The sequence below is a fragment of the Rissa tridactyla genome, chromosome Z (genome assembly GCF_028500815.1).
Source record: "Rissa tridactyla isolate bRisTri1 chromosome Z, bRisTri1.patW.cur.20221130, whole genome shotgun sequence".
Classification (NCBI taxonomy): Eukaryota; Metazoa; Chordata; class Aves; order Charadriiformes; family Laridae; genus Rissa; species Rissa tridactyla.
The window spans coordinates 20,288-29,563 of NC_071497.1; the positions used below are offsets into that span (position 1 = coordinate 20,288).

At 48.3% G+C, this 9,276-nt stretch overlaps 1 protein-coding gene across 1 annotated transcript; it reads right to left on the reverse strand.

Annotated features, from left to right (window-relative positions):
• Window positions 1-6,364: 6,364 nt before the first annotated feature.
• TOMM5 (translocase of outer mitochondrial membrane 5) lies at window positions 6,365-7,714 on the reverse strand. The gene is made up of 2 exons (XM_054185903.1): window positions 7,505-7,714; window positions 6,365-6,856 (listed from the first exon to the last, which is right to left on the reverse strand). Exons 1-2 carry the CDS (start codon window positions 7,623-7,625, stop codon window positions 6,822-6,824), a joined length of 156 nt encoding a protein of 51 aa, XP_054041878.1. The 5' UTR covers window positions 7,626-7,714; the 3' UTR covers window positions 6,365-6,821.
• Between the last annotated feature and the right edge of the window lie 1,562 nt (window positions 7,715-9,276).

Here is a 9,276-nt window from a genome sequence, read left to right on the forward strand (position 1 = left end):
GGGCTCTAAGGTCTCCCCAGAGCCTTCTCTTCTCCAGGCTGAACAACCCCAACACTCTCAGCCTATCCTCACAGCAGAGGGGCTCCAGCCCTTTGATCATCTTCATGGCCCTCCTCTGGACCCACTCCAACGGGTCTGTGTCCTTCTTGTGCTGAGGGCTCCAGAGCTGGACACAGTACTCCAGGTGGGGTCTCGCCAGAGCAGAGTAGAGGGGAAGAAGGCCCTCTCTGGATCTGCTGGCCACGCTTCTTTTGATGCAGCCCAGGATGCGATCGGCCTTCTGGGCTGCAAGCGCACATTGCTGGCTCATGTCCAGCTTTCCATCCACCATGACCCCCAAGGCCTTTTCCGCAGGGCTGCTCTCTATCATGTTATCCCTCAGCCTGTATTGATAACGAGGGTTGTCCTGACCGAAATGTAGGACCTTGCACTCAGCCTTGTTGAACTTCATAAGGTTTACTCAGGCCCACCTCTCTAGCTCGTCCAGGTCCCTCTGGATGACATCCTGTCCCTCTGGCACGTCGACTGCACCACTCAGCTTGGTGTCACTGGCAAACTTGCTGAGGGTGCCCTTGATCCCACTGTCTAAATCATTGATGAAGATGTTGAACAGCACATCCTCCTCATTATCAGTTGTCGGTGTATATACCTTGTCAACAAGCTCACTCTCTGACACAGTCTTGCTCTAGCTGTCATAAAGCCAAGGTCGAAAGTTCGTTTCTAATTGTCACAGTAATTGGCTGTTAACATGACTATGAGAGTCAAAGGCAGCTGCTCGTTATTCTTCATTCTCAGCTTGCTGCAAAGCATGTTGTAATGCATCTTGAGCTTCCTGCCTGGAAGTCTTTAGTAAAGGGCCCGCAGCTGCCAATACCTCTGCAAAAAGCCCAGTGAAGGGTCCCTTGCTTTCCTTTGTTTTACATACACAAATTCCCTGTATTCCTGAAATTCTGCTCACACTGTTTCCCAATCAAAATAGTTTTCAGCCACCCAGTTCCTGTCCCACCCGTGTGTTTTCCATCCCTTATCTTCTTGCCATTTTTGGCTATCTGCCTAGGCTTGAGGCCACACTGAACCTGACGCATAGGTCTTAGTAGGACTGAGGCACTCAGGGCTGATGCATGGGTAGAACAGGGAGCCCCACTCTCCCCCTGTGCAGTGACAAGCAGCTTGTAGTGAGGCAACTGCACCGGCATATGTTGCCTGTGGCAGGAACTTGGTGTGAACAGAACACTGTGAATGGGGAGTAGAAGCTGCAGAGGGGCAGGAAGCCTGGGACTGGGGCTGGGACGTGGGGAGGGAGCCATAGGTGGAGGTGAGGCCAGAGAATGAGGAAGCTCAGCGGACGATGCTCCTTCTTCTGTCAGTGCCCAGCTTTGCTTGTGCACCCACCTTGCGCTGCAGCGCCCACACAACTTCCCCCAGCACTGCAGCTTCCCCGGCAGTGCTTCTTTGGTCCCTTCTGCTCTGGCAGCCTCTCTCCATCAGCTCCCTTCCTCCGAGGAGCTGTCACTGTCTCGTCCACCCTGCTTTCCCCCAGCCCTGTCTGATTTACAGCTAGAGCCGCTGAGCCCAGCAGTTTCTCTGGTGTGGCAGGAGGAAGAGTCCGGCCCAGCTGCTGTGGCAGAGCTACTGCCGTCCTTGCAGAGCTCCTCTCCTGGAGGGCACTTCCAGGGACAGACATGGTCCCGCCTGGCAGCACTCATGAAGGCCAACATGGGCAGAGCAGCCATATGCCTTATGACTAGCTTGAGCAGAGCCCACATCACACCAAAGCAAAATCTAAATAATTAGTCAAGAGTCTGCCTGTTACGTCATGGGACTTTTTCAGAATGGAGTCTATTAAGTCTGAAACCACTGCCTTAGAGTGCTTTGAAACACATTTTGCCACACAATACAAGAGCTGTTCAAGTGTTCGCTATACCCTTCATGGTCTTCCTAATTGAGACTATTACATCTGAAGCCACAATATTGGCATGACTTAATAGCCTTTTTGTCCTCATTTGAAGTAAAACAGAACCAATCTTCTGGTGTGTAATTTTACTTTTTAGATGGGCCTCTTCTAACTGACTAAACTCTGAAATATCTTTCATTTTTTCAGCATATTTTTCAGCATATTTTTCAGAAACTCTTCAGTCCCAGAGTGATAAGACCTGGTTATACCAAGGAATGGTACGCAGAGAGGCTCCTGCTAATACTTACTGCCATAACAACCAAGGTCAGCTAACTTTGTTATTTGCTCCGTTAGAGGGTTGGAAGTGGAAAAGTGTAGAGGGGTCACACCTGCAGGGAGGAGCGGACAGGACAGGTGACCCAAAACTGACCAACAGGGTATTCCATCCCATATGCATCACGCTTAGTATAAAAGCTGAGGGATCAAAAGGTCAACTCTTTTTCTTCAATGGCTGATGTCTGAGGAGCACCCTGTCTGTTTGTCTGTCTTTGATCCCGATCCGAGCATTCCTGACTCCAGATCCGAAATTCAGCTGCTGTCCGTCACTGACTCAGTCTGGAACTTTCCCTGTGCCTGCTGGTGATGCGATCGTCATCCTGGGAGCTGGATACTGTTTTGTATATATCGTATACTTATTATTATTATTATTTTATTATTATTTCCTTATTTATTATTATTTTCATTAAAGTAGTTTAGTTCCTTTTCTAAACTCGTAAACCTCTCTATCTCTTCCTCTCCTCTCTTTAGAGCGGGGGGGAGGGCCATCGATCATTCTGATTGGCCAATCCAGCCAAAACCACAACAGATTTATTGGCGCCCAAGGTGGGGCTTGACTGTGGCGCTACCAGAGTTCTGATAGATGGTCTGAATAGTTTGAATTCCAGCTTGCTCAGAGATTGAAAAAGACAGCTCACATCATGTCATTGTTAAACAGATTATTGTATTGTTTCTTTGTAGGGATTTCTTTAAAGTTAATTGATACAACAATGCTTAGCTTGCCTTATATGTTTTATTGCTTGCTTGCTCTTTGTGTCTGTATGCAGTGGTTCAAATGTGCTATTTTACTGCTGTGTTTAATCCTGATCCAGGCTGTGCCTGAATGCATAGCTTCTTTACCTGCATACCTCGGGCATTACATAATGGATTCTCTTACTAATTGCACTAATTATACTTTGAATTTTAGCATGGGAATGTTTACTTCGCCCATTACTGCTCATGCCAAATTGTCACCATCAGAGCCAGGAGAGGGATCTCCTTCAGATAGCATGAATGACAGTTGCTTTCCTAAAATCATTGTTTTGGTGTCGATTTTCCTGAATGGGTTACAGGGATGGTTTTTCTTTAAATCTTAGTGCAGGAGTAGGTGTTGTATGATAAGCACTGATGCTACTCAAACTCCATTGGCACGAGTAAAAAACCAGCCAAACAACACTTTTGCCTTAAGTATTTGTAAATTCCTCTTAGCCAAAACTTTTTTTTTTTTTGGTGATGCCACTTTTTGCTGTCCTAGGATCCTATCCTGTTGGGGAAGGATGTGTTGTCTTGGAACACAGTTCTACTTCTGTACTGCTTTTGGCTGGGATCGAGTTAATTTTCTTCATAGTAACTCTACAGTGCTGTTTTGGATTTGTGACAAAAACAGTGTTGATCACATGCCCATGCCTTAGCTATTGCTGAGCAGTGCTTACACAGTATTAAGGCCTTTTTTCTGTTCCTCATGCTGCCCCCCCATTTCGAGCAGACTGGGAGGGGCACAAGGAATTGTGAGGGGACAGCTGACCCCACTGACAGGATAGCCCACATCATATGGTGTCATGCTTAGCAATAAAATCTGCATGGAAGAAGACAGAAGAGGGGACATTTGGAGTGATGGTGTTTGTCCTTCCAAGTCAGGGTTAGGTGTGATGGAGCCCTGCTTTCCTGGAAATGGCTGAACACCTGCCTGCTGATGGGAAGTAGTGAATGAATTCCTTATGTTGTTTTGCTTGCATGCACAACTTCTGCTTTGCTTATTAAACTGTCTTTATTTCATCCCATGACCTTTCTCACTTTTCCCCCTCTGGTGCTCTCCCAACACCCCCTGAGGGGCAAGTGAGCAAGCAGCTAGGGGGGAGCTTAGCTGCTGACCAGGATTAAACCACAACAGACCCTTAAATATATTTGGTATGAATATACTGAAGTTACAGGCTATTAAGACTGTTAGGCACTTGGGTGACAAACCATCAGACCCAGAACTCCCTGGGCTCTATAGATGAAATACCAGCTGAGGGGTCTACTACTTTGCTATTACAGGCTGCACCTAAATTACCTAAAAGTACCTTAATGCATGTATGACAATATCTTTTTTGCCTCAAAGCCGCACTGGGCATAACTACTCTTATTCAGGAGTTAGAACGATTGAATATTATTCAGAAAACGCATTCCCCATGTTAACTCCCACAGGTGGCCCATAAGCCTAACAGCACCCAGTGTTTGGCTGTAGGTTATCCTCAATGGAATGAAAATACTGGACACTTACATGCTGCTGTCCTATCTATCACAGATCTTATTTTTTCTGTAGAGCAAAGAGTCCATCCTTGCTGGATATTAGGATATGTTTTTCACAGTCCCATTACAACCTGAGGATCAAGAGAGATTCACTTTTACCTGGGGCAGAATAGAGTTCACTTTCACCTTATTACACCATGGATTCAAACATAGCCCTACATTGTCACATCAGGTTTAGGGGAGGATTTAAGAAAAAGTCCCACAGGAACAAGGAGTGATAATATATTAATGTATAGAGGGGATTGATTGCAGGAGATTCTCCCAAGAGGGTCCAAAGAATGTGTGGTAGGGCATCCTAGCCCACCTGGAAAGTAAGGGGAATACCATCCCTGAGGCTAAATGACAGGGATCTAGCCAGAAGGTTCAATTTTTAGGTGTAACTTGGCAAGGTGGCAGATGGTATATTCCCTCTGCAGCAAAATATCCAAGTTAAGTTCACCTTTTGCTAAGAAGTTTTGACAAGTCCTAGGAACTTCAGGACTCTGAAAGGCTCATATCCACAATTCAGCATAACTGCCTGAACTTTATGCAATCTGCTACAGAAGTGTGGTACCTGGGAATGGGCAGATACTCATGAAGAAGTGTAATACACATCACTTTAGAAAATCAGCCCACGGGCCCCATAATAGCAGGGATCCCCTTCAGCCTACATTAGAAGCATTTAGCTTACAGAATCCCTTTCAGAGAAAACAATCACAACCCTCTTCACAAACCAAGCTACTTCTCTAATGAAATATTGCCTACTTTGACATCAGCGTAATCAGTACAAGGTAACAATATTGCAGGCGGCCTCTGCATAAAGTAACGCTCCGAATTACTGGAACACTGTCCTGTTTGGCGTGAAGCAGAGACGACTGTCTGTCCAGTGAGGGGCTCTTGCTCCGCTTGTTGCCGTGGCAACCAGGGTCGGCTGACTTCCTTGTTTACCCCCGGAAGGGTCACACCCGTGGACAGGTCAGGTGACCCAAACTGACCAATGGGGTGTTCCACCTGCCATGCTCAGTGTAAACGCTGAGGGATCAGGTTGGCTCCTCTCCAATGACTCCTCAGTGGCTCTTTCTTCAGGGACTGACGTCTGAGGACTTCGTCAGCGCATCTGCGTTTTGATCCTGGTCAGTGTGTTCCAGTCCCCATTTGTCACTGAGTCCAGTCTGGAACTTTCAGAGTGCCTGCCAGTGACATCTCTCTGGGAGCTTGATACGGTTTTGTGTATATCTGTATGTATTTTATCTATTTCATTATTTCCTTTTTTTTTTAATTTTATTAATTTTTCATTAAAGTAGTTTAGTTTTTTCTAAACTCACAAATATCTCTCTCTTCTTCCTCTCCTTAGAGTGAGAGGTGGGGGACAGCATCTGTTGTCTTGTCATTGGCCAGTCCAGCCCAAAATGACAAACGCAGCATTTTGTCATGGTAAAAAGAGCTCAATTCAAGACATGACAAAACAGTACAAGTACTGGCACGAGGCAGTAACAGGCACTGTAAAAAGTCTGCTGTGACTAAAACTCAGTTACTAGCTCACAGAAGAAATATGGCATTGCTTTTGCTTTACTGTGCGTAAATTCAAGATCCAGGAAGTTCTAACTGAAGTAGAAACTGGCACAGGCCTGCTGGATAAAGCTGAGCCACCCTTCCCCCTTCTCTTCCTCTGTTCATGTTCATGTTTTACAGCTGAGTTGCTACACATTTAGCAACCTGAAAAACACAGAATTGCCTTGTTTTTTTCACGCTCCTTTGCTTTTCCTCAGTACAAATTGATTTTAAAGGTGAGGAGAGAGCAAGCTTAAACCAAGAGCCAGGGAAATAATACCACATGACCTCTAGTTGTAAGTGATGATTATTAAAAATAAATCACTACCAGAGTTAACTGACACAACTGCCATTTATTTAAAATCAAACTGTTTGTGAACTGGATTCATTAAAAACTTCATTTTTCACACAGAGAGGTTCAGGAAGGTTCATAGCCATAGCATGTGGCAGCTTAGAGGCAGCTGCATAACAAAGCAACTTGCTAGCACTTAACACTTTGAACAAAATGGAGATGTACTTTTTTCTAAACAGTGCAAGAAATGTTCCATCACAAGTCATTGCTTGATGACACTAGGGAGTATTCTGTGATCAGAATTCACCTGCAGGGACAACAGACATCTTCCCCATACTCCCAATTACACTATCATTCTCAGGTCAGATATACTTAAATGAAACTTTTTAGAACCATTTAGTATCAGATGTCTGCTTCTGGCACAATGTTTAATTGAAAAACAGGGGAGAGCTGCTACAGTCCATTTTATGTTTTCATATATTGAGTTTTCTTAAGTGTTCATATACTGTCCAACTTCTTCAGGATGAAAGGAGCTGAAAAGAGAAAATAAAGCAGCATGAACTTAACACAGCTGAAGACAACAAAAAGTCTGCAGTAAGTCTGTGGTTAAACTACAGCACATTTGTGCGGCATAGAACACATTCAAACTCTGTCTGAGATTCCACTGTCTGCCTCCCACATGGTCCCTTCTCTCCCTGCATGATTGCTTTAACAGGTGAGGCAGCATGATTCACGAGGGGAATCGGGTATGCCTGCTTCTGCTGCAGTTCAGTGCTCTCGACGCTTCTAGGCACAGGGGGGGCGCGGGGGGAAACACCCAAACGTGACTTTTTGTTTGCTGAGCAGAAGGGCACCTTGAAAGGAAAGCTGAAAGGCTCTGATGCAACACATTAAGGAACCGCCCGCAAGACAGCCTGCGCGCCCATGTTCTTTCATAACCTAGAAGAGAACCAGCACCGCTGCTCGCCCAACCTTAGCGCCCCAGGCGCCGCAGGGAAGGCGCTGGGCCTGTCCCGCTCCCCAGGGACGTGGCCGGCCAGCGGGACGCGGCTCCCCGCGGGCTCTCCGGCGCCGCCTCCTCCAGTCACGGGCCGTGAACAGGCGGCTAGGCCACCCCGATCCCTCCCAGTCCGCCGCGGGGGCGCAGGCCCCGGCCGCCCCCCGCCACCCCGCGCACTCACTGATCCGCAGCAGCGCGACGTAGATGAGGAAGTTGCGGACAGAGGTGAGGACGTCGCGGCGCATCTTCCGCTTCAGCTCCTCCGGGTCCATCTTGGGCCCTAGCCCCTCGATGCGGAACATGCCGGGGGCCCTGTGCGCGCCGGCGGCTACGGCGGGCGAGGAAGGACACACGCTACCGCCGTGGGGGAGGCCGGATCACGTGATGGGGGCGGGCTGTGTGGACGGCAGCGCATGCGCAAGGAGGGGCGGCCGCAGTAGGGCGCCAGTGTCCGCGGAGCCTAGCAGGACGGTGGAACCTTGCGGGGGCGGAGCCTCTCGGCGGCAGCGGGACTGGACAGCCTCCAGCCCGGCCCGGGAGGGCTGTGGTGTTTCCGCCGGTTCGCGGCCCGCCTCTGCGGAAGGGTGCCGGCCGCGGTGGCACCTGCCCGAAAGCACAGACCCGGAACCGACCTGGGGCCCAGGAGCTTGCACAAAGGCAACCCCAGTTCCCAAACAAGTCCAGGGAGACCATCGGAGGCCAGTAATATTTAACAGGTTCAAAGAGGCTACAAGGGCCAGGGATGTAGGCTTCGGAGAGGCCTCTTGCCAACCACAAAGCCCCCTCCTGCAAAAGCTGGGAAGTTGGGCTGTGGATGATGCAGGATAATGGATGACTGTGAATGCTGGCTTGAATTGTGCCCATTTTTAGGGATAGGAGCTGATTCAGGCCTGAGACGTGGCTCACCCAGAGAACTGTGTACGCAGCCCTCAGTCCTCACTCTTGAGCTCTGTCTGCACCACATTGGCTTTGGCCAGCCAAGCCCTACAGCTCTTGCCTGTGGCAGGCAGCTGGCAATGTTTTCAGGAGCCCTCCTCAAATATCAGGAATACTGTCAGAGATGGACACATGCGCTAGTGATGCCTGGAGAGGATCAAGCAAGCAGGCAGCGTCTGGTGGCTCTCCCCACCACCCACACAAGACATCTGGGTTCTACAGCCCACCATGCTCTGGCTATGCTCCCTGGGATGAGGCAATGCACAGTTGGCAGGTAATTAAAAAAAACAGATTTCTCTCAGCTAAGCTGCCTATGACCTGAGGCAAAGCCAATTACAGAGCAGCTGTTTTCATTGTGCCAGTGATTAACGGCACTAATTGCATCTCCCACTGGCTGGAGGAGCTTTCCTGCCTTTCTGTGCTATCTCAAGGCCCTCCTTGACTTTGCAAAGGATCGCCAAGGAGGGGTTTTCCCAAACCACCCTCCTCCTAGCACATTTGCAGGATATTCAGTCCCAATCCCCGGGGCAAACTCTTCTGGCCACAGAAGTTGTAAGACTGCCCTTGTAGACAGCTTTATGGCTGTCGTGGTTTTGGCCAATTGTCCAATGGCTAGCTACAGATGCTCTTCCCCCACCTCTCACACATGGAGAGGAAGAGGAGAGATAAAGAGATTTACAAGTTTAGAAGGAACTAAACTGCTTTAATGAAATAAAATAAAATGGAAATAATGAAATAGATACAATATATATACAAAACTGTATCAAGCTCCCAGGATGACATCACCAGCAGGCACCAGGGAAATTCCCAGACTGGACGCAGCAACGAGTGGGATCTGGATTCCGGAACTGGAGTCAGGAATGCATGGATCAGGGTCAAAGGCAGATGAACAGACAGGGTCCTCCTCGGACATCAGCCATTGAAGAAAAAGAGTTGACCCTTTGATCCCTCAGCTTTTACACTGAGCATGAGGCGGATGGGATGGAATCCCCCTGTTGGTCAATTTTGGGTCACCTG

What these genes read in the sequence shown, in the direction of transcription:
- TOMM5 (XM_054185903.1), bottom strand. Translation starts at nt 7,625, where the DNA reads ATGTTCCGCATCGAGGGGCTAGGGCCCAAGATGGACCCGGAGGAGCTG. An exon ending in CGTCGCGCTGCTGCGGATCA is followed by an intron (nt 6,857 to 7,504) that starts GTGAGTGCGCGG and finishes TTCTCTTTTCAG; the next exon opens with CTCCTTTCATCCTGAAGAAG.